The sequence below is a fragment of the Crassostrea angulata genome, chromosome 8 (genome assembly GCF_025612915.1).
Source record: "Crassostrea angulata isolate pt1a10 chromosome 8, ASM2561291v2, whole genome shotgun sequence".
NCBI lineage: Eukaryota > Metazoa > Mollusca > Bivalvia > Ostreida > Ostreidae > Magallana > Magallana angulata.
This window is the reverse complement of record NC_069118.1, coordinates 4,323,199-4,348,429: the sequence shown is the minus strand read 5'-3', so window position 1 is coordinate 4,348,429 and position 25,231 is coordinate 4,323,199. Positions and strand designations below refer to the sequence as shown.

The window sequence follows — 25,231 nt, the reverse complement described above, 5'->3', positions numbered from 1 at the left end:
CCGTCTGTCCGTCTGTCCGTCCGTCTGTCTGTCCCACTTCAGTTTTCCACTCTTTTTTTCTTTATGCGTTTGGGGAATAATATGAAATTTGCTGAACAGCTTCAAAATGTCAAACTGCAGATCAAGTTTTGACTTTTGCAGCGTCTGGTTGACATATTTTCGAGAAAATTAATTTTTTTATATTCCAATTTTTTAATGTTCGGGTTCGATATTCTGCATAACAGTGCATTGTTTTCACAATTTCCACAAACCGGTAGGGGACGTGTATTGCTTATGCAATACTCCCAGAATGCTTGTTTATGTAGAATTCGTCCATAATTTGGCAGCAAAAGATTAATTGTGTAAGCCTCGAAAGTTTTGTATGGAGTATTTAAAAAAATAAGATATTTTGGTTTACCAATCGACTGTCAATAGTTTAATAGTATTATTATTAGTATTATTAGTATTATCTTATTTTACGGCTGAGAAGTCCGCCTCGCCTTCTATGGACTTTACCCAACAAATTTCTGTTAAGAGTTAGTATCAAATTAAACCTAATAAGTGATTTGTTTTGTCGAGGACCTAAAGTTTTATATGTAAACAAACAAAATATCATATAACAAATATAATGAACGTTATAAACTCTACAGTGATAAACAGTTTTTAACAATTTTGTTTTGAAGAAAAACAGCCACATTTTTTTTGATTAATTGTAAGTTGATGGATGGGAACAGAGCAATTGCTGAACAGGGAGGTTGGTTGAAGGCTGGTCTTATTTACAGAAATTGATTGGGAACATGTGACTTCCTAGGCCTGATCCTCAAAATCATTAAACAGCTCATTCATATTGATGTCGGTCAGCTCAATATCAACATTTTGAATTTCCTGGAGAGCTTTATTTTTGTGACGGACAGCGCAAGCTAATGATGCGGGCCCAGGCAGAATAGCAGGCTTGTTTAAGTCTGGCAACGCTGGCATTGAAGGCAGAATGTTTTTGGTTATAGAGTCGGCCATCATCATCTTTCATTACTGACTCTTTGGTACACACTTAAGCTTTGAACCGATTTATGTCCTGTGACTACCATCACCTGTGACGAACCAAACTTGGACTTTGACAAAATGGACGCACTGGTTGCTCTAATTGAATAGTTGGTATATATTTTAGAGGACCAGCTGCTTTACTAATTCGGTTTAGAAATGTGATGAGGTTTTTTCACCAACCCGTGCGTTATAAAACCAAATACTATCTGGGTCAACAAACGATTCTAGTGGTCTTTGCCATAGTCTGAAAAAAATTCGACGTTTAAAATTGACAGGCTGAATTTGCATTACTTTCTATTTTTATGAAATCTGTCTTTAATTGTGTTAAATTTATAATATAAACAAATACATGTATATACAATTGATCTAAAAATCTATTTTTTTAATTGTTTTTACACTTACTTGTCAAACTCTGGATGCAACTTTGATATATATACATCACATTGGAGAGTACTGGACAAAAAATGGATCCTAAAATATGATTTAATATCCATGTAGAAAGTACACTTAATAACAGTTTGTTGTACATTATTTGAATCTATATTTTATGATTCAAAACAAAGATGAACAGTTCACCTACCTGGCACTTCTGGCATTGTTCATGAAGACGATTCTTTGTCAATTTTATGGTTTTTCGTTAGCTCGTCCAATACCTCTTTCACGTACTTTCGGCCAGTTTTGTCATCGGTGAAAACTTTTAAAGTGTTTTTTTGTCATCCCGTGTAAGTTTTCATTGTCCTTGCTGCGACAGAAGAACATCCGTTCATCAAACTAAACTTTGTTGAACAGTCCTTGTGGAATATTTATGGAGAGGTGCATGCTTGTGTACAGTTTCTGTATATCAGGCTCTGAAATGATTTGGGTAGTGCTCAACATCCCCTTTTCCGACACCCTTTGTCTCAGCAAGAACAGCTTTCAAACAAGTATTACTGTCCGTAAAAGTAGGGTCCTTGATTATGTCATAATTCTTGTTGAATGGTGGAATTTTCAGGTGTCCGTTTAGTCCGTGACGAATGCCCTCAAGTGAGTTTACCTTGTAGTGACTGTCATCCACTTTCCTGAGATCCATATAAAAATAGCCAAGGCATTCGTCCAGTCTCACGTTGTCAAATTAATGTTTCAAAATCCACCGATTCCCCTTTTTGTTGCAAATATTCTTTAAACACTTTCGCTGCTCCTTTGTTTGATTGTAATGTTTTCTCTGAACTGAGCTAAATTCTCTTATTTTTTTGGCTCCTCGTCCGTCGTCTGCACGGACCTGGATGCCATTGTATGTGGTATTACGTCACGGGCAAAGGGGGTCCACTCTAAATATTTTGGGGCTAAAAAACCTAGAGGTATGGTGAAACGTTTGTGTAAAAAATCAGCTCAAATAACGTTCCACGATGTTGCCGTATAAATTTTGACGTTTGCCATGTAAAGAGATTTATAAGGCAATCACATGACGCGATTCATCAAATGACGTCTTGACATTCTAGTCCGAGGCAAAACAAATAACAATATGGGAGGATAATTAGAGCGCACGTTATTTATTTGTCTGACCACTTGACGGCAGTTATTGACAGGATGACGTCAGATATATATGTATAAATCATACGATGCTATAATATATTTGAAAAAAACGAAGTTATATTTATACAGTGTTACAACTAATGTTGATATCAATGTTAGTCTTTCAAACATGCAATGCTGCAAACACCTCAAATTCAGTTTGATTCTTCCGACAACTGTGTAATTACTAATTTCAAAAGGTCAAAATATTTACCTAATATCACCGAAAATGTCAGCATGCATCAAATAATACCCAGTTAATCGTTATCATTATTAACGACTTGACAAATCAAAATCTTAATAATGCATGGTTTATAGAATTTAAACTGGAGCGAGAAAAGTGTAACAGCTTTACAACAAATAGAAACGAAGACGCAGTTAACCACATGCTAACTACATCAAATATTATTTTAAATACCATTAAATGTGTTTATTAGACATTACGAAAGCAAAGTTCATAATTCAAGTCCAGAACATTTATATAAACCCTAATTGATCCATTAAATGAAGATGACCAATTTTCTATTGATTATACAGTCGACCAACAATTATAATTTGAAACAGATACGTGTATAAATACGCAGAGAGTATTGGGAAGCTCTGTAGTGGTCTTTTTACCTGAATAAGATGGCCATGTTGCCCTTAATTACGATTCTTCTAACCTCAGGTTCCCTCTGTCACTCTCAATTTACTTTTAAGTACTCGCTGACAAGGTAAGTCAAAGTGGATAGTTTTCAATAGATGACATTCTAGCCAATCTTTTTCCGTTGGTTGTTATGCTAGATAAATAGTTTGCTATTGAATATAAAAAGTCCTGAAAAATAAGTTCTCCGATAAGCTAATTATACAATAATATTTAAATCAGTTTTGACATCGTCGGAAAACAGTGATAAAGAGACAGAGGGCAAATATTTAGTAACATATCAACGTTTTTGGTTACTTAGTTCCTTTGGTTTAAGTCTGTTATTTGCTGTTTCCAATATTGTACGTATTGAAATTATTTTGCATTTGAATTGGAGAGCTTGAAATGTAAGGTGTGCAATAAATACTTTTTTATGTCAAAAGAGATGAGAGTTCATGGAAGCGAGAAGAGACCGAATATGGACATTCAATCTTCAAGAGGAGTCTTGACTGCCCACCAGGCATCTATTTTTGTCCAGAAACATCACCATTGGTCTTACAGCCAGGAGATCCGAGTAAAGGACATGACTTCTTTAGAGAGGGTTACTTTGATGATGTATGCAGGTAAGTCACTTAATCACAATAATGTAAATGCCTCTCTATTTCTGGAAAGCTTAAGCGTAAACATCAGAGTGACCATACATGAAGTCTACATAACCAGAAAGTTTTGATCATAGTAAATAGTTTTTTATGTTTCGATTTTGTAGCTTAACTCGTGTTAGGATATCTATATTAAGAAAGATTGGAATATCTATATCTATTCTAACGCTGCAATAATAAATAAAATAATGAGCTGAACTTTTATTAGCTATTATTGCTACATGAAGGCAGAAACAGCAACTAAATATTGTAGTTGATACACTGTCATTTTGTGCGTGATATTCACTTGAAATTCCCTGTCCAGCAATTCCACATGAATACTCCATAATGTGCTGAATATAATGAAATCATGATATACGTTCAGGTAGTGTGTTTTCCCTTTTAATGGTTTAAACGAACATTTCCTCCAAAAGAATAATCAGCAGACATACAAACACACACAACGATTGAAATTCATTTCAAATCAACAAAACCATTGATTATTTTTTCAGCTACTTTCCAGAGTTTATCGAATGTGCAAAAAATTATCATTATAAATCCAACCCGTTCTGCGAAGATATTGTTCGAGACTACGCATCCATTTTGACTCTACGAGAGAGAACATTGTGCAAATCGCCTATACTTCCCGGTAAGTATCATCAGATACAGGCATTTTTCATATAGATATTTGACAGTTCCATTAGATTGAATTCCACCTGTGTGTACACCTACCTATGTGTATTGAATGAGTGCGATTTTAAAAAAAATTGTGATGTATCAATTTACAGTTGCAAAAGAGATACGCGAGTGTCTGAATAATAAGGTCACACAGCTACTAACTTTATATGAGCAAGTCAGGAATCTGATCCATGCGGCTGTGTGGAATATTGCAAATCACTCCAAAGAAACGTTTTGTCCGTGAGTATACGTTGCAATGTATATCACGTTTTATAAAAATTCCTGCAAGACATATTTTAATCTTAGTTTTTTTTTTTAAAAAAGATGGCTTATTGCCACGAACAATATATTTTTATATACCAAGATATCCTCGATTCACATTTAGCTTAATTACTCGACATACTTCAGGGTTCAAACAATGTTCATTCAAAAGAATGAAAAATGTTCATAATTTTTTTCAATTACACTTCGTTCACAGGTATTTGGTTTTTTTTTTTATCAAAAATCGTCCAAATTTGCTGCATAAAAATCATGGGACAGACTATAGTAGGATATATAAATTACCAAACTTGTTTTTTAATACCCATTGTTAAAAATCTTTAATATGTTGTTAGGCATTTAAAATTAATTTTAAGTTTTTTATTGACTAAGGTTAATGAATTTTTTTTATTTTGATATATGAGAAAATTAGAAACTTCTGTTTAATATCTTCTATTTTAACCGAACAGGCCCTACAAAACGATAATAGAAGAAACAATCACGGAACTGAAAACCTGTGACAAGTACGGCTTCAAGTGGTCAGAAGAGAAAGAAACCATCCTAAGGAACTACTATTACCCAGCTCTTTCGTATCTCGCTTTGCCGTTTCAGTGCGACGATCTGTAATCTTTAAAGTGTTGAAAGAATTCTTTGAAAAAAAAAATTCAAAACAGAAACAGTTTCCAAATCCTCAGTTAAATATGTCTTATTTTGGTTCATTTCATAAACCTTCCAAACATGATTTTGTTTAGTTCTTCTTATTTATCAGTGTGCTTTCGTTTGCAATTTTTTAAACATTTTTTTAAACAATAAAATGCTTTCTTTGGTGATTCATACGTGATATGAATGTGGCGACATTAGAGAAAAAATACGTAACCCGCGTTAGCTGGTTATGTAACCTTTTTTCTGCAACGATCGCTACCTTCATAACCGGGCGTATAAATAATCAAAGAAAGCGTTTTATTTTTTTAAATTTACATCTTTCTTTTAACAAATTAATAAATTAACTGCAAAACGTAAGTTATGTTAACTAAATTACTGTTAATGTACATCAGTACGTTAGCTAAAGGAAATAGCCAAATCGTCTCCTGTGAGACTTCGAGTCTGACATAATCTTGATTATTTTGTGCAATCCAGGATTTTTCTTAGGTCATTGTAGGTTTCCAGTGACCAACAATCGAAAAAAGGGCATGTAGATTTCAGTCCTGTTAGTTTCTATAGAGCTTTGAATTGACTATGAATTTCCGTAATTCTTCAGTTTCTGATTTCTGAATATGAATATACTTTTCAATCTTGTATCTTTGATTTAAATAATGTAAAAGCCCCACAAACATTCGGCGTCTGATTTTGTTTTAAACATGAAAATAATATATAGTGCTTCGTATATAGGATTACAAAGTTTAGAATTTTGTAATCCCAATCAAGGGGATAAACACCAAATAATACATTACAAACATTAAAACTAACATTTTTGTTTTATTTCGCATATGAAAATATATGTGAATTCCATAGAGGGTGTATTTTCTTGCATGTTGCAAAAACATGTTGTATAGTTTCAAGCGTATCATTACAAAAAGTACAGCAGGCAGAGGTAGTAATTCTGATTTTTTAAAGATAATATTTAACAGGAAGAATTCTATTGAGAATTGTATATTGTAACCAGTTACCAGTTGAATCAGTTACCAGTTGAATCATTGGATGTTCTAAAACAGATTTTTAAAACATCCTGTGCACAGAGATCATTTGGCAAAATATACATAGCTCAGCATTTCATTTGCTGGTAGCTGTAGGTACACAATTATTGGAGGTTAGACATATGAATAAATGTTATGTTACCTTTTCTTTCAAAAAACAGACTCATAATAAATTGGCATAAATGCAGTACAGTCTCTCTTCAAAGTAGACTTATCAATGGACAAATAGGTAAAGTACTTCGATATTGCACTTACTACACTATTATATAACATTGGAGGTTTATATGAAAAATGGAATTTTTCAGTAAAATTTATTCTTGATAATACATTTAAATTTTCATTCAAAAAATCTCCAATAATTTTAACCCCTTTCTTATACCAATGTTTGAGAAATACATATTTAATTTTTATATTAGAGTTGTACCACACAGGAATATTGAAAACATTCTTTGTATTTGATGAGCTTTTGATCATTTTCTTAGTAAGCAGAGCCAAAAATCCTGCCAAAAAATATTAGTTCGTTGAACAACCATGTCTGATAGGAAATCACCACCAAAATCAATAAGTTTGTTTACAAAGTCATTAGTTTACAAAGTCATTACCATTTATTGATAAAAAGAAAAGTCCATCCATGGTTTGTACCCTTGAGTAAATTTCTTAATCCATGAACATTTAAGAGATGCCATAAAGTTAGAAATGTTAACTATTTTTAAACCACCTTTTAGATAATCGAGAGTAACAATTTCTCTCTTAAGTTTGTCATACTTTGATTTCCAAATAAATTCGAACAGCCTTTTAATACGAGATGAAATAAGATCTTGTTTTGGATTTGGAAGTGAAAAAAAAGTGGTTTTGGAATAATCAAACTTTTTACAACTGTGATGCGACCAGTGGGAGTTAAAATTCTCCTCCTTCGCTGAATCGGGGAAAAACTTTTGACAATTGTTTGTTGTAATTTATTGATGTCACTTTATCTAAATCAACCGAAAAATCTATTCGAAGTAAATTAGAAGAAGTGGAGCCCCGATCAAGTTTCCAAGGCGAATGGTGAAAAACTTTGTTAGAATTTTTTTTACCTATCTATACAATTTTTGTTTTAGAGCTCTTTATCCTCAAACCTGAAATGTGTGGAAAAAAAAGTCTAAAGTATCAAGAGGTGCGAGAAGTGATATTGGTGAACCATCTAAGATGAGTGAAGTATCATCTGCATACTGAGAAATCTTATGTTCGTTGCCATGGACAATCATACCTCTAACATCAACGTTTTGTTTTATAAGAATAGTTTAAATTTCTGCACATATAAAAAAAAATAAGGAGCTACTGGGTCTCCCTGTCTACATCCTCTTTGGATTTCGAACTGTTCTGACAAAAAGCCACATTGTAAAACAGAAGCCTTAAAATCTTTGGTGAGAATCTTTATCCAATTTATAATATTATTTCCAAATCCAAAGTATTCTAACGCTTTGTATATAAAGGACAATGAAACAGAATCAGGGGTTTTTCAAAGTCAATGAGAACTAAAAGACCTGGTATGTTTTCATTTTCAGTGAACGACATTAAATCGTAAATAATTCTAGTATTTTCTATATAATGTTTAATTTTCTAAAGATGTCACCGATATGGAAAATATTAAACATAAGACATTGAGGTCAGATGAGAACTATCTTTTATTACTTTTCATGTTTCCCTATCTCCGCAATGTGAAGATTTCCACAACGTTATTCCATAATTATATTAAAACGATATATGATATTTTTCAATTTGAATATATAGTTCCAATTGAAAATATAATTATATAATATGACTTTATTAAGCATTATTTAATATTGCATTTTAAATGTTATTATAAGAAAAGTCAAAATATTCTAACACCACCAAAAAAAATAACTTTTTCATTTTTTTTAAAAGAAAACTTTTTTCATGAATTAAAAAGGATGCCAAATTATAGAGAAATCGATTTAGTATGCGTAATGGAAGTTATAGACGCTAGGCATTTACTTCTATAAAATCGGTGGCTATAAGAGTTTTTTCCTTGTACACCTTCTTTAAGCATATTAGTGAACCCATCATTTTTAACTTGAAGAAGTAACACATTTTATAGACATCGCCAAATACATTGCAGACGTGGGTTTTGAATGAAAAAAAAAAACTTTGTGTAAATTGCAAACGGGTTCATTGTAGATCCTACATGTAAATCAGTCTCTGATATACGATTTGTATAATACATAAACAATTGTCTGTTTAATTAAAGTGACCTTCGGTTACTAGTAGGCGAGCAATGTAAAAGAATTAAAGCGTTGTTTTAATATATTTTCATTTTGATCTATATGATATGGAAAATATTGATACTGAAGAGCAATTATTCTTTCAGCTATTAAAATTTTCAGCGTGACAACGGGTGCGTTTAGAGTACTGCCGTTGGCAGACAAAAGTTACCACTGGCAATTTTTTTTACCATTGGTATACCAACGGTACCAATGTTTGCCGATAAAATTTACCATAGGTAGACATTTCTGCAGACAATCTAGAGCTCTGTTAGCGATGGTAAATTTTTTTTATGACGTCACAAAAATGGCGGATATTTTGTATGTACTGAAGGCAACAGATGAATTTTACAGCTTTTCCACCTTAAACCTTGTTGTAGCTGAACAATTCCTTTAAGCATTGTAATATTCCAAAAATATATTAAAAAAAACTTTCTGTATATGTAGGCATGTTGCAGGCGTATGGGGGACATTGGTTGGAATATGACTGCCATCTAAAGCACCAAAACATTTTGAAATTGAAAGTTTTCTCCAATTATTTGCTTAATTGTGATGAAGGCTATCTATTTGGCCTTAATATTTTTTAAGGAGGAGAAAATACTCTATAAAAAACTTCCTTTTGGAGATGTTCTAAAACCGTTCAGCCATACATCGAAAGTTCTCAAAAACACCAATAGTTCCTTTTCAACATTAGGGGTGGGGCCATTTAGATTGTTGTCGGTATTAAGCATTGACTTTCAAATGTGTCCCTGGACAAACGGTATCAAAATCATCGGGTGTCTATATTATGGTATTAAAGTAATCGCATAGTTATGACTCGCTCTAGCCATGTTTTTCCAAAGATATATACACACGTTTTGCGGGAGATGAAAAACTGTAAAAAAAAATTCTTTATTGTACACAAATTATAATGTTGAATGTATCCTTTTGGTGCAAAATGATCAACGAGGCAAAAATATTGCATCTTGGTTTGACATTTTCCGCTATATAGGCTAATCAGCCAGTGTTAACAATGGTACACCAAAGGTACCATTGTTAACATTGGTAAATTTCCTACTATCTGTACCCCAAAACTCGTTCAGAGTATACATGGGTCCAATGGCACCAATGGCACAAATTGTTACTATTGGCAAACTGGTATTGGTACCACTGGAAATACTCTGAACGCACCCCATGGTTTTTTTAACACTCATTGACATGTCTATTTACAGCCATACAAGTACTGAAATTTACAAATTCAAAATAAAATATGATAACCCGTTATTATGTATGTGATTAAAATATTTATGCTCTTGAACATGTTGAACTGCTGACATATTAAATATTATAATGAGTGATTACACTGACAGCTGTGTAATTATTAATTTCAAAATGCCAGAGATTCAGTAAATGGCATCGCTGATGTGAGTATGGAGTATAAGAGAAATCACGGTTCGTCGTTGTTAACAGGCTATCATAGATTATAATAACCTTATTGTTGTATGAGTTAAAACTGAAGCGTGAGGAGCACAATGCCTTATGAACAAATGGGTATAGACAAGTAATTTTCCTCGTGGAACTGCACCCGTTAAAGATTTAAAATATTACGATACGCCATAGCTTCAGTAAATAAGTGGTGTGCAGTGGTTGAGTGAATGATTTCATGATATCTTCAAGATCTGGTCTTTCAAAGACGCCAGGTTAACTTCTAAACCATTTGCATGTTCATATGGCAACCTCTCAACTGCAATTACATCAGTTTGTTTTACTAATCTGAGCTGAAAGCTCAAGTGATCTATCCTGATCTCTTTTTGTCCGGCATCCGTCTGTCTGTCTGTCTCTCCGTCCGTCTGTTTTATCTTGAAAATCATCCGAGGCACTTGGTCTGAAAGGTGTCTATCCTTTTTTCCTATGTCTTGGTGAGCATCCAAGTGTCATGTTGTAAATTTTGAATTTACTGGGCGGGTGTAAATACAAAATTTACGACATGACAACTAAATTTTGTATTTACACCCACCCAGTAAATTCAAAATTTACAACATGACACAAGTCTCGCATCCATAAAGCAATACAGGCAGGACCAGGCTCTTGTAGGGGAAGACTTTGGTCTTTCTACCTATATCCGTGGTGTTCCAGGTGTTTGTAGCCTCCTGAGGGATGTGCTAGCTAGTGCTTTTCTCTCTACTATATCAACCATGCTCCCGCCGGCCTTGGTGACATTGGCGCAAAGGTGTGTGAGCTGTCAACTTCAGCTTCACTATTTCTCACCGTCAGGCTGGCTTTGCACTTGCTGTTAACCTTCAGAATTAGCACTTTGCATTTCTTGGCATTTATTTTCTAGTCCGCTTTTGCTGAGTTGTCTTATAGCTTTGCTGCCTTGGATTGGAGTTGGCTTATTTTTGATGACAGTAAGACAATGTCGTCCTCAAAGTCAAGGTCTTCAAGCATGGTGGTGAAGTTCTAGCAAAGCCCTGTTCACTCATCTTTGGTTGTCTGTTCCATTACTCCGTCTTTTATTATAATTTATTCACAAACTATGCATGTGCAATTGTAACACAAAAAGATGAAAGAAAATTGGAAACTCAAGTAACTAATATTTTTGAGATGATCCGCCAAATATCCTTTCTTTATACTCAGTCTTTGATGAAGAGGAACAAGAAATCTCACAGGCAGCATCCTTATTTGACCCCTTCATCACATGAAATGGGCTATAATCTCGTTGTCCTCAATCACAAAGCGCTGGAGCTCATCATATAGGGCTTTGATAATCTTAATCAGTTTTTGGGGTATTCAATATTTTTTCATGATAACCCATAGGCTGTCTCTGTGTCCGAGTCGAATGCTTTCTCGAAGTCTACAATATGGATGTACATGGTAGCATTCCACTAGCTAGCTTGCTTCAGGATGTTCCTGGGGAAAAAGATCCTACCGACAGTCCCTGTCCGGATCCCTGCTTGTTCTTTCCAAAGGGCGTGGCCAACCCGACCTGTATTCTGTTGATGAGAATTCTGCTAAGTACTTTGCTGACTAGTGGTAGCAAACTAACTCCCCTCCAATTACTGCATTACTGTAAGTTGTCTTTCTTGGAAATTTGGCATATCAATCCCTTTTTCCATCCCTTTGGCACCTTTTCATTCTTCCATACTTGGTCAAAGTTGTGTTTTAGGTTTTTTTTGCTGGTCTGGTCAATATCTGCTGAAGCATTTTTGCTGTTATTTGATCTGCTCCAGAGGCCTTCCCATCTTGAGTAGGTGACTCTGGGGTGTTCCTGTTAAGCACTTCCTCGAAGTGTTCCCTTCATATAGCAAGGCTTGCGTCTTTATTCTGCAGTAGTTCCCAATTCTTGCTTTTTACCGCCGCTGTTTGTCGGTTACGCCTTCCTGACAGCTGTGTTGAGGTGTTATACAGCTCCTTCTATCTTCCGTTTTCTGTTTCTTTCTGCTCTCTTTCGGCTTTCTCTGCCATCCACCTCCTTTTGTCATCTCTCACACTTAAATTTTATTGACAGTGGTCATCCATCAATCTAGTCTCGACTCTCTCGGAACTTGTGCTGTCTATCTTTGTCGTGATGTTTTTTTTCTTTTCATCTATCAGCTTTCATGAGTTTTTGCTGATCCTTGGCTTGTTTTTTTTCCCTTTCCTGGGGCCTACTTCCCCTGCTGATTTCACATATGCCATCTACTGCTGTTCTCACCAATCCTTGATACTAGTTTCTGCAGTCTCTTCTCTTAGTATTTATATCTTTGTTCTTGAGGCACTCCACATCCAGTCTTGGTTTAAACTTGTTCTTGTATGTACTGAGTTGCAGCCTAATTAGGGTCTTCACCAAGTAGAGGTCACTGTTGGCATCTGAGCAGCTTTGGAGTCTAGAACAGAATATCTCCATTGACCTTTTGTGAGAAGATGGTCTAACTGATTTTTCACTCTTCCATTCGCAGATTTAATAATGATGTCATTCTTGTTGCATCCATCTAATGTGTCCTGTAGCCTCTGATAGAACTGTTCATTTTCTTCCTCTTCCTTTTCATTATGTGGTGCATATGCTTGTATTTTTGACACTCTCATGTATCTGGTATAGAATCGTGCTGTTATGATTCTGTTATGATTCTGTTGCTGATGGATGTCCATTCCTTGAGTGGGTTTACTGCTTGCTAACTGATCATTATGCCAACTCCACCCTCATATGTAGTTCTTCATTCCCGCTGTAGATGGTGTAGCTCCTGTCCATCGGCATTCACTGATTCCTAGAATGTTTAGTTGGTATCCTTCCATCTTTCTCGCAATTTGTGCTGATGCCTTCCTCTGTACATATGGTTCCTACATTCCAGTGTCTGATGGTAAATATTTGTTTGGGTGTCACAGGGGATCTAGTCGGATGTTGAGCATGATGTTCATTGTTTCTGTAATTGTGTTGTTTTTTCCAGGAGGAGGTAGTTGGCCTCCCGTCCAACCCCACCCCCTAGCTTTAAGGCCCAAGGGTTTTTCTGTTAGGGTGTCCTTCTCTTAATCACGTGTTCCGATGATTTGGAGGCGCCGGAGGCTCGACTTTCGGCACTGTCACTCAGTTGCCATAGCATTACCAGGGTCACACCAAGGCAGGGAGGTGCGACATGTGACTTGAGACGGTTAACATTTACTCGAAGTTTTGTTGGCGAATCTGAGCTGTGACCGAAAAACACCGATGGAGATCCTCATCAGCATTTTGGAGGGGGGGGGGGGGGTACACCTTCCCTTTAACTTCAATTTCACTGTTATTTCCTAATTTTCATGCATGGTCCCATAAAAGTGAGGGGGGGGGGGGGGGCAACTCCATGTTAATTCAATTTTTTATATGTAAATTTAACAAATTTCTTTGCTGCGCATCTTGTGAAAACGAGATATTATCTTGTGAAATATCGTGACCGTAAAATATATCTCGTTCTTACAAGATAATACGTTGTTTTCACAAGATAATATTTTTTTAGAAGATATCATGATGTCGTTTTCACGAGATAATCAATATGCATGTCAATTTCACAAGATAATAAATCGTTTTCAAACGATAAAATCTCTTTTTCACTAAAGAATTACCGATTTTCACGAAATATTTTTGCCTGATATCTTAAAAAATAAAATAATTACGTGTCATAAATGTTACACCGTAGATACTCAACCGGTCCAGTCCATGTCCTGGACACGCCCCCCCCCCCCCCCAACGGGCAATTTTAACTTAAATTATTATAATGTTCTCAGATATATCTATTGTCAAAAATAACCCTTACTTTTCCCGCCCTGGATAAATTATCCGGATCCGCACATGGTGGAAATATTTGACTACAAGTCATTACTTGCGCTCTTCATTGTAGGAGGTACTTTTGGTGGTTTAAATCGAAAGTAGTCAAATTTGGTTGTTTTGAGTTGAAGCGACAGACCCGGTGTAGAATTAAGGTACTATCGAAAAATAAGTGATCGAATTAAGTAACATAATCTTGGCAATAATATTTTTACACTGATTTTTATGTTCAATGTGTCAATGGCTGAATTCAAAGCATGGTCTTTGATATAACTTATCTGGATATGTCGTAAATTCCATAATTTATGTATTTTAAAGGTTTATGGACAATTGTTTTCTAAATAATAAAACTATGTGTCATGTTAAACCAAACTTCTGACTGGAAAACTCTTTTGCAATGTGAAAATGAATTGTTGATTCATTTTGATAGTTTCATTTAGATTTTATCGCCAGCGTTTTTACTGTATTCTCGGCAAGATGTGACTTGGATAGTATATTTAGATTCAAACATTCACCAAATCTTGGAACAGTTCCTAATAAGCTTTTCTGAAATTTGAAACTTAATTGTTTGCTTGTTGTGATGGAAAAAGGGTTATAGAAAATTTTGGCCATTATCAGATTATTGCATCTCAATGTTTAGGTCATAAATTGCAGTTGGAAGCACTGCGTCGTCCATCCGAACTTTTTCAGACCAGGAGCTACAGACTTCAGCTATGCTTAGGCCAAAATAATCTTAAACATTTTTCTTTTTTTGGCCAATATTAAAACTGACATGAATTCATAAATGTATTTGGTTGCCATATTAGTTTTGATTACTCCTCAAATGTCACTGGGGTTTATATATTCTGGTTGCATGGACTTCTAAATATTAGAACTACACAATGTAGTAATATGCTTGTTAAAAAATGAATAAAAAAAACTATCATCAATAAAAAATAAAGTATCGTTTAATCTTAGAAAGAAATCCCAATGTATCTGCAACATCTTGCACAGACAGTGCTTTGCTGTCTTACTTCGCATGCAAATCAAACACATGTGTTGTTCATTGAGAGTGCATAACGTCTGCATCTTTTTGTAGACCCCGGTCGCACTACATCCAACACAGTAGATAAGTGATAGTTAATCCTAGAATGTATGTAACAACGTAATATCGCTTTTATTAGTTCCTAAAAACTCCGTTTTCTGAAGTCAACGCTGTCACTGAACGACCTGCTATAGTGTGTGGTTTGAGCATGTGCGATAGTATAACAGTACAACACTGGAGAGCGTTCTACAATGATCAAGGATTTTTTAAATATGTGTACCTGGATTACATTCTATTTTGTTTTGTCTTTTATTTGATATTCCTCACCAGTGCAGTGATTATCATATTATTTTTGTACAAGGTGCTTTCATTTAAAGCTTTCTGTCCAGTGTAACGTATTCGGATGAATGAAATAACCGAATGCGGTGAAGCATGAAGAGTGCTCTCGGCCTTATATAGGGGGTGTGTAGCGATGAGCGAACAATAGAAATCCACTACTAATATGATGGTAGTCGGACAAAAAAGGAAAGTAATGCATATTTATGAATTCATGTCACTTTTAATATGAACATTCTTCTTCTTTTGGCCAAGTTTCTGGCAGAGTTAAGAAGTGCTAGCCAAGTAAAATCTTGAAGAGAATAGCACGTTCAATATTCTCAAAGTTATTTTTCTTGTTGCCGTTGTAGATCACCTGTGAAGGAGATCACCTGTGTAGGAAATGCATCAGGACTATTCTGAAGAGGATTTTGACCCTGATGATCAGCTCAGAGGAAAAGACGTAGGAGTCAGAAGTCCTACCCAAGATGTATGTGAGAGAATATCACAATGTATATTACATGTACATATATAACTTGAAGCTCACTACAATGTGCATATGCATGTGCCCCGTGCTAAAATTAATTTTAGGTGTGACCTGTGGAGTGAGCACAGAATCTGAGGAGGAAGAAGGGGGGGGGGGGGGTCTGAATCTGTTTCCTTACAAGAGGATAACAGTACCCCGGTAATTGTAGTCAAAATGAAGAAATGTACATACTCTACTTTTACACAGAAACCATTATGATATATTCTGAAAGCATTCAGGAAAATTCAACTTTACAAATAAAAGGGCAAACCAATTCAGCTATTTAGAGCTAGGGACCCCTTTTTAATTTTGTTTGAAAAATTAATGAAAAAAAAATATCTAGGACTGGCAAGCATCAAAACAAAAGATTATCAGTTCTTCCCTTTCACTTGATGTAATTTTAATACATGTATTGGTATTGGTTAGCATGTGAATGAGAGTGAATTTATAATTTGATAAAATGATAACATAGAAACTGGACTTATACATCTGTTGAAATTTTATTGGACTTCAGGTGAACCCTTCAAGCCAGGAAGCCAAAGACAAAAAAATGTCCCTTGAAGAGCTGAAGAAAATGGGACGGGCAGAAAGACAGAGAATGAGAGAAGAAAGGAGGAGACAAAAATCGGATAGTGACTCGGAGTCCGAGTATTTGGTCGGGAAACTTGCGGAAATCGTAAGAGTTAACCCCATATTAATTAATTTTTTTTTAAATTAAATAAATTAATAAATTATAAAAAATATAGTCATATTTATCCCTTTGTTGTGTTATTTTACATCATGAAAGATAATCTTAGATTTAAGTATGATAAGTTGAACCAAATCATTTTGTTGTTGATTTGTCATGCTTTAAATTTGTAAATATTTTTATTTTGTGTATTTTTTGATTATATGAATGTATGAGCTCTTATTTGCAGGCCTTGACAGTAAGAGAACCGGACCCTGTTGAGGGGTGAGTGTGAATTTTGAGCCAAGGGCAAAGCGCAAGAGGGTGGGTAGGGCAATCTTGATGGAATCTGAGCCCTGGTTACAAAAGAAGCAGAGGATGGGAGGGTAGCTGCAGGGCAGAAAGAACGGCCAGGATATTCTTTGAATTGTGAAACACAATTCAGTCCACATATTGATATGTTTCCTAGGTTTGGATTAGGGATAGTAGGATGTTTCTGTTTATGTTTTTTTCTACAAACTCATGGTCCATGAAGCACAAGAGATCAAATTTCACGAAATTTAATGAATTAGCTGCAGAGTGTCTCAAGTGTCTTTTGGTATAAGATATTTCCCCAGAATGTGTTAGGAAATTGGAAAATAATGTCTTGATCATAACAATGTCATATGTTTTTGCGCACTGTATTGCTAGTACCGGTATTTAGCATGAATGGAACTTTTACTCTATGGCCCAGCACCCAATATTTTCCCTGATATTCCCAGATATACATCTAGACTGAACTATGAAGTTGATACACCGTTTTATTGAAGGACTGGCTTGATATATGATGAGCGGATGTTGAAACACAAAAACCTGTGGGATGACCATCACCCAGAAAACCCGGCCAGAATCAGTGGCCCATTCAAGCGGTGCTGTGAGCTCGGCCTCATCGACAGATGTGTTCGGCTGGAGGTTAGTAACCTTAGATCTATTGAATACCGGTACATGTAGTTAGAAGATACAATAAACTTTTCAATTTTAGATAAGATATCCTTAATTAGAAAATAATTATTGTGTCTGAAGTGATTTAACAACAAATTCATTTGAATTATCAAAACTGAAACAATTTTGTGTGTTGGAAGTACCGGTAATTTGGGAACTTATGTTGCATCGATAGGCTCAGCATACTAAACTGGAGTTTCATTAACTTTTTCTGTGGATTTGTAGGCACAGTATTCTACAGAAGACATGATATTACTGCAGCATTCACAAATGTTGATTGAGACATTGAAACATACAACAGAGATGAACTTAGAGGAGCTGAGAGCTGAGGCCATTAAATACGACTCGATCTACCTCAATAATGTAGGCCATCACTCTCACAATATTTCTAATATGCATTTTTATCAAAAGTCTTTTATAGAAAGCAAATATTATCAATTTTTTTTTCATATGATTAATATGATTTGTTATAGTTTTCAAATTACAGAAAAAAGATGATAAATTTGACTTATAATTTGCTTTATAGCAAAGTTATAATTTACATGTACCTGAATTAATTACTTTAGATATCTATTTATGTCCTTTTATGAGGGTTTCAGAAGTAACTGTTCCTGAATGTTTGAACATATTTTGATTGAACAAGGTTAAGATTATTGAAATAAATATTATTTGCTTTTATATACATGTACTAACATACACTTACATATGTATATGTGTAATACACAGAGTAGCTATGAGTGTGCCCTGTTGTCCCTGGGGAGTACAGTGGAATTAATGGAACAGATCCTCAAGCGGAAGGTCAGTGTTAGAGCTTTCGTTTGCCTGGTACATCATATAATTGTAAATCTTAATCAATAAACCACATATCATATTTTTACACAGATCTTTAAAATCTAGAAATGATGTTGTCTGGCATGTTGAATTTCAGAAAAAAATAGCAATCTATTTCTTTATCTGACTACTACCGTAGATTCCTAATTACACGCAAGGAATTAATATCTGTGTAAAATTGCGAGAAGGACATCTCGCTAATTTTACAATCCTGCTTTAATTTTACGGATACATGTTAATTACAAAAAACTATGATACTTAATTGGCATTTGCAAATTTTTATTCTCGCCATTTGATGAATTTGAAAAGTTTGAATCGCGGAATGAAGTACCCGCGTAAAATAAGGAATTTACAGTATTTATTTGATCTGTGTACGCAATTTCAATTTTCTTTCCCAGTTTCTTTAGAACAATAAGGGAGAAAGGTTGAAATGATGATGTTAATTTACCACCACAATCATGTGACAATGGTGACAATTATAAATAATGTTAACAATATTGCAGTTATTTTTCTTATCCTTATTTTTTGTGTAGGTGCGGAATGGTATGGCTATTATCAGGTGTGTATAACTCTTACACATATTGTACATGATTCATGATCTAATCTCATGACCAGAAGACTTGAAGCTTTTCCCACACTTTTCTTGTTTACATAGTTTTCATCAATATTCGTGGGCATCACTTTTCTTTGATTTAGTTAAAGTAACAGTTTTAAGGATACAGAAATCTGTAAAATGTGTATTTAGATACTGCACTTCATTGAACATTTAATTTTGTATATTAACTAACAACGCAATCAATGAAAATTGACAATAAACAAAATATTGATATAACCAGAGTATGTTGTTGTAATGGACAGGGTTCTAGCTACCTGTATAAGTTACATCTAACTTTGTTATTCTACTGTGATTATTTGTGGAACATCAAGTAAAGCAGAGCATAATCCAAAAATATCAGATTAATTTGATGTTTAAATGATATGGCATCTCAATATTTGTGACAAAGTTTGAAGACTAAGAACGGTTACTATGATGATTTCTGTCTTATGCAATGCTTTTCATGCAATTGTTTAAAGCATTGCTCTTTCTAGAATGGGGAAAAAAGATAGGGTCTATTATTTGTTAATCAATCCTTTATATCCATTTTTAAAATCATATTTATTTATAACTTTTCGTACTATTTACCTTATCTATAAAAGCAGGTTTAAAATGGAAACATATATTACAGAGTACTAAGATTACTTATAATATTTTGTTTTTAGACCGCCTGGGCATCATGCAATGACTGAGGAATTCAATGGATTCTGTTTCTTCAATAATGTTGCCATTGCTGCTAAACATGCCTTGGAAAATCTTAAATTGAAAAAGTGAGAAAAGGTTTAATAAAAATTTTCAACTGTACTTGCCACTTGTTCGAAAAGAAACATTTATAGTAATTTTTTCATCATTTTTTTCATTTTTATATTTTTAACTAAAAATATTAAAGATGTGCCTAAAAAGTAAAGAAATTTAAACCATTGAAATATTAGAATCAATGTTAAACATCTATAGTTCAAATGACAGTAGGTATTGCGGTTTTATGGTCTGGTTTTTTGACAGGATTTTGATCATTGACTGGGACGTCCATCATGGGCAGGGGACACAACAGATGTTTTACAATGACCCTCGGTAAGGGAATAACCCTCGTCCTCGTACTACTCTAAATGAATTTTGTTTATGTGTGTGAAAAAAATTGTGAAGAGAATATATCTAATTAAAACAAGAATAAAGCCGTATCTTGAGACAAAGTTGTTTTTTTATGACAAAACAGAAAATGAAAGGATTTCGTATGTAAAATAATATTAAATTTTTCTTTGCTGTGATTTTTTCTGATTAGTGTTTTCTTTAAATCTCATGAAAATTTGCATAAAGGAGAATTAGAATGATAAGATGTATTAACTTAACGTTTCATATTATTTGATTAATAGGGTGCTGTACTTTTCCATACATCGATACGAATTTGGAAAATTTTGGCCGAATTTACGTGAAAGTGATTATGACTTCATCGGAGAAGGAAAGGGCCTGGGATACAACATAAATGTCCCTCTAAATCAGGTCAGGGCGAGTACTGCCTGCTTGTTTAACAAATTCTGGCGGTATCAAAATCATTTTAGTGATATGTTTAAAAGATTTAAGTTTGAATTTCTAAAAAGCTTTGTTGCCATGACCTTAAAAGTGCATAAAATCTAATGCGACATTTGTGCATGTGTAATCGGTTCATGTTTGATTATGAAGATACATGACTTGTATATAATTTTTACCTTTTTTTAACTGATAGGAATGGCTAATTCTAAATAAAAATTATGTGCATGTTTAATGGGTTCATGTATAATTATGAAGATATATAATTCTTACCTTTTTACAGATAGGAATGGCTGATCATGACTACTTAGCAATTTTCCATCAAATTCTCATGCCTATAGCATCTGAGGTAAATATCACATTAGTTTTGGTATACATTTTTGTTCAATAATATCTTAAAACTCTATCAGAAATTTAGAAAAAGAGAAATTTCATAGGAAATAAAACTGAATACCATTTTGATAAACTGACATGTATTTGAAAATGATGGAGAAATTTTTCACAAAGTAAAGGTTATTTTATTTTAATGTTAGATAATACAGATGTGTTGTTTTAATTTTGTCACATATTACAGTTTGACCCAGAACTTGTGTTGATTTCGGCTGGCTATGATTGTGCAATAGGTTGTCCAGAGGTAAAAGAAGAGACAAATTTTAAGCTATTTCCTTTGTGAATAGTGGGATGCTGCAGCTATTTAATTGGCCTTGTGGATGGAAATTAGCTTATTTAACTTTTTTTCTACTAAGTTATACCTGACTGTATTAAGAAAATTTCTGTGCAAATATAAAGTTATACAGGTACATGTATTTTTATAATTTATATGTCACTGGGTTAACAGGTGTGTGACTATCAGTTATATATCAGGTCTCAAAAGCTCAGTGGTTAGAGTGCTGGCACAGAATGCCAGAGGCCCTGGGTTTGAGTCTGGATTGAGACTTGAGTTTTTACCACCTGTTACATATAAGTGAAAAGCAATATTTCTATGGCAATTAATTGAATATTTATTTGTATTTATATCTGTCAGAAAAACATATCAAATTTTGATATAGAGAAAATATTTTCAAACATATGTGTTAGATTTGAGCTTGTAAAATGCAATGTACATGTAATGGTCATTATATTTTGCACAGCAATTTTTGTCCCCCGCCGCAACGCGGTGCGGGGACATAGAATAGCCGGGCGTCCGTCCGTGTGTCCGTGTGTCCGTGGGTCCGTGTGTCCGTGGGTCTGTGTGTCCGTGGGTCCGTGCGTCCGTGTGTCCGTGCGTCCGTCCGTCACACTTTTTTGTAAGCGCTCTCATGCCTACAAATTTTGACGGATTTTCATTAAATTTATACCAAATGTTTATACAACTATTATCTTGGTCAAGTTCGAAAATCAGCATTGGTCAATACTTTTTGTTGGAGTTATCGAACTTTGACCACAATAATGACTCCGTTTTATGAAAAAATTGACCTTGTAAGCGCTCTCATGCCTACAAACTTTGACGGATTTTCATTAAATTTATACCAAATGTTTATACCACTAATACCTTGGTCAAGTTCGAAAATCAGCATTGGTCGATACTTTTTGTTGGAGTTATGGGACTATGACCACAATAATGACTCCGTTTTATCCAAAAATTGACCTTGTAAGCGCTCTCATGCCTACAAACTTTGACGGATTTTCATTAAATTTATACCAAATGTTTATACCACTAATACCTTGGTCAAGTTCGAAAATCAGCATTGGTCGATACTTTTTGTTGGAGTTATCGAACTTTGACCACAATGATGACTCCGTTTTATCCAAAAATTGACCTTGTAAGCGCTCTCATGCCTACAAACTTTGACGGATTTTCATTAAATTTATACCAAATGTTTATACCACTAATACCTTGGTCAAGTTCGAAAATCAGCATTGGTCAATACTTTTTGTTGGAGTTATGGGACTCTGACCACAATAATGACCCCAGTTTATCCAAAAATTGACCTTGTAAGCGCTCTCATGCCTACAAATTTTGACGGATTTTCATTAAATTTATACCAAATGTTTATACCACTAATACCTTGGTCAAGTTCGAAAATCAGCCTTGGTCGATAGACTCGATACTAGTATACTGCTTGTTTTAATATATATGCATGTATATAGCACAGTATGTGCATTTATAGACATTCTATATATTCATGTTGAACAGATGTATGGGTAACTCTGCAGCATCGAGTGTGCATGTGATTAACCAGTGCAGCTTTTTGCAAACTATCACTTATCTAAGTTTCTGTTATATACACATATTTGTTTATAAATTGATTTTGTTTGTTGTGCAGTTTGAGCCTGAATTAGTCATTGTATCGGCCGGTTATGACTCTGCTATTGGAGATCCTAAGGTTATAAAACTATTTGTGATGATCATCATAGAACTTTAAAGTCAGACTTTAATTGAAACAGTTACTATGAAGGACTAAATAAGAAATAAAGATGATAAGAGTGGGAGGGGTTATTTGGGCTGTCAGTATGCTGTAATGTCATGTACTGCAGGAACATAACAAATTATAACAATAACTGAGAATTCAACTTGAAATATGGTTATTAACTTGATTATATTCAGTCAATTGCTAGTTCAAATGCACACTTTTGAATGATTAGTAGTTATGTTGTATAATTTTCTATTATTTAACAATCATATATATTATAACTTTTGGTAGCTGGCACATCCATTTGGATTTGAATTTTAAACACTGTTAATTGGGAATCGTTATATGATTTTTCTTTCATGAGTTAAATTTTGTTTATCAAGTTAAATGCTTAAATTCCTTTAAATACATTAATTTTATTGATTCAACTCATATAAGTATGAGACTTTATAGTTCTTATCTCCTCCCTGCAGGGGCAGATGGGTGTGACCCCGGCAGCATTTGCTCACCTTACCCACAAGGTCATGTCCTTGGCTCAAGGTCGTGTAGCTGTTATCTTGGAGGTAACATCAGTCATTCTATTTTCTAAATGACACTAACAGTTACTGTACATGTTTATGTGTTTTATGTTTAGATCTGCTCTGTTTGGATATATATGTAAACATGTACATATTACAGGGGGGATACTGTTTGAAATCTCTAACTGAATCAGCAGCCATGACCCTCAGAACGTTGCTTGGCGACCCATGTCCCAGAATTCCTCCGTCACAGGAACCATGTGACAGGTATAAGTGTACTCAAATCTTACAAGACTACATAATTAAAACAGCTTATTATTCTATTTTTAGTCAACTTCTATTTATAATTAACTTTGGAGTAGCTGAAGTGTGAATATTTTGCGTGAATCTTTGACTTGGCAGCGTTACGGAGTCCATACTGAACGTGATCAAGGTGCTTCGCCCTCACTGGAAGTGTCTGCAGTATCAGGGATTCACCTCTGACCCTTGCCCTTATGAAGAGGTCAACCAATTACCTCCAAAGTAAGATTATGAAGACAACCAACTGAATATGACTTTTATTCCTTCTTTTTCGATTGAAATTGCATGTGTCACTGACAAATGAGATATATGCAGTAGTTTAAGAAAAGTACTAGCTATATCAAAGTTTTTTTTCAAATCACCGGTAATTTTAGTGAAAGTATTGAGCCAAAAAAAAGAGTTATTAGTTAGATGAATCATCATATTTATAGAAATTTACATATGAATATTACGTTTGTAAATTCCAAGTAACTGAATTATTAGTAATGTTAATTAATTTAGGTTAAATACTTGCACACTATCTATCCTATTTTTATCGTCAATACACGTATTTGTTTAACATCAAATGGCATATTCTATTGAAGGCCTGATGTTCAATTTATGGATGTGGAAAATAAACCAAAGGAATACCCAGAATGCTTGGAATCGTACCCAGTGGAGGAGTACTATGAAGAGGACAGGAAATGCTCTCCGGTTATTGATAGACTTATAGCTAAAACGAACTTAGACAAGGCCAAACATAGGTAAATTCCCTATCCATCGCAAACAATGAAATTTTAATTCTGTGTACGATAATTTAAAAAAAATGTAAATTTAAGAAATACAGGAATCGTCCTTGAATTTTATGGGAGAAATAACTACTCAAACTTTTAAGCTAAACTATGGTAGGATTTTTATTTATGAAATGACATCTCATATTTAGAATTTTAAGTTAGATTTGATGGGTAAAGTGTTGCATGTTAATTCTGTTACAGAACCTGCATTGCCTATGATGAGGGAATGAGGGCACATTATACCAGCTCTTCCTACTAGTGAGTTATCAACATCATCAATCTTGTTCATAGTTAGAATTAGAGACCATATTCATGTACAAACTGAATTTTTGAATGTTAAAAAGAACAGATTACTGTAACTCTGATAGGATGCATAAAAATACAGTGAATGCATTTATTGCTCGTAAAGAGTCCAATTTCTTCATTACATCTTTAAAATATTTTTTATGAGTGGGGAAAGGGGATATGTAAGGAAAATTTAAAAACCATATTTTGAAAAAAATTATTTAACACCAAACTTTCTGCAGCCACCCTGAGGCCCCAGACAGGATAACTCGGATCTTTGACAAGCACACAGAGTGGGGACTGACCCAGAGATGCACTAGGGTTGAGGTATGAACTTCTGGTATTTAGGAACAGGATTATGTGAACTAGGAGAACTGTAGGACTGGTGTAGAGAGTATGAACTAGAACTGGAGGACTGGTGTATGAAGTATGAACTAGAACTGTAGGGCTGGTGTAGGGAGTATGAACTAGAACTGTAGGACTGGTGTAGGGAGTATGAACTAGAACTGTAGGACTGGTGTAT

The 25,231-nt window shown here is 34.4% G+C and overlaps 2 protein-coding genes across 3 annotated transcripts in view; both read left to right on the top strand.

Annotated features, from left to right (window-relative positions):
- The first annotated feature begins 3,148 nt into the window (after positions 1–3,148).
- LOC128160285 (uncharacterized) lies at positions 3,149–5,509 on the top strand. The gene is made up of 5 exons (XM_052823574.1): positions 3,149–3,284; positions 3,637–3,816; positions 4,344–4,480; positions 4,620–4,749; positions 5,238–5,509. The coding sequence occupies exons 1-5, from the start codon at positions 3,199–3,201 to the stop codon at positions 5,392–5,394; spliced, it is 690 nt and encodes a 229-aa protein (XP_052679534.1). The 5' UTR covers positions 3,149–3,198; the 3' UTR covers positions 5,395–5,509.
- Positions 5,510–14,003: 8,494 nt separating this feature from the next.
- LOC128160597 (histone deacetylase 6-like) overlaps positions 14,004–25,231 on the top strand; it is a 62,135-nt gene continuing 50,907 nt past the window's right edge. The window contains exons 1-19 of one of the 2 annotated variants that reach the window (XM_052823931.1): positions 14,004–14,131; positions 15,687–15,805; positions 16,356–16,517; positions 16,759–16,793; positions 17,318–17,459; positions 17,715–17,852; positions 18,216–18,287; positions 18,854–18,879; positions 19,581–19,685; positions 19,918–19,986; positions 20,286–20,412; positions 20,723–20,788; positions 22,746–22,805; positions 23,306–23,395; positions 23,511–23,617; positions 23,753–23,872; positions 24,235–24,393; positions 24,625–24,681; positions 24,951–25,035. In XM_052823931.1, coding sequence (XP_052679891.1) covers positions 15,719–15,805; positions 16,356–16,517; positions 16,759–16,793; positions 17,318–17,459; positions 17,715–17,852; positions 18,216–18,287; positions 18,854–18,879; positions 19,581–19,685; positions 19,918–19,986; positions 20,286–20,412; positions 20,723–20,788; positions 22,746–22,805; positions 23,306–23,395; positions 23,511–23,617; positions 23,753–23,872; positions 24,235–24,393; positions 24,625–24,681; positions 24,951–25,035 — 1,707 coding nt within the window. In that variant the 5' untranslated portion in view covers positions 14,004–14,131; positions 15,687–15,718. Of the gene's footprint in view, positions 14,132–15,686; positions 15,806–16,355; positions 16,518–16,758; positions 16,794–17,317; positions 17,460–17,714; positions 17,853–18,215; positions 18,288–18,853; positions 18,880–19,580; positions 19,686–19,917; positions 19,987–20,285; positions 20,413–20,722; positions 20,789–21,013; positions 21,074–22,745; positions 22,806–23,305; positions 23,396–23,510; positions 23,618–23,752; positions 23,873–24,234; positions 24,394–24,624; positions 24,682–24,950; positions 25,036–25,231 lie in introns of both variants that reach the window. The other variant, XM_052823932.1, reaches the window with a different exon arrangement.

Bases quoted from the DNA above. Each gene is read 5' to 3' on its own strand.
- LOC128160285 (XM_052823574.1), top strand. From the start codon at position 3,199: ATGGCCATGTTGCCCTTAATTACGATTCTTCTAACCTCAGGTTCCCTC. The intron at 3,285-3,636 runs GTAAGTCAAAGT...TTATGTCAAAAG, and splicing joins TTTAAGTACTCGCTGACAAG to AGATGAGAGTTCATGGAAGC. The intron at 3,817-4,343 runs GTAAGTCACTTA...TTATTTTTTCAG, and splicing joins TACTTTGATGATGTATGCAG to CTACTTTCCAGAGTTTATCG.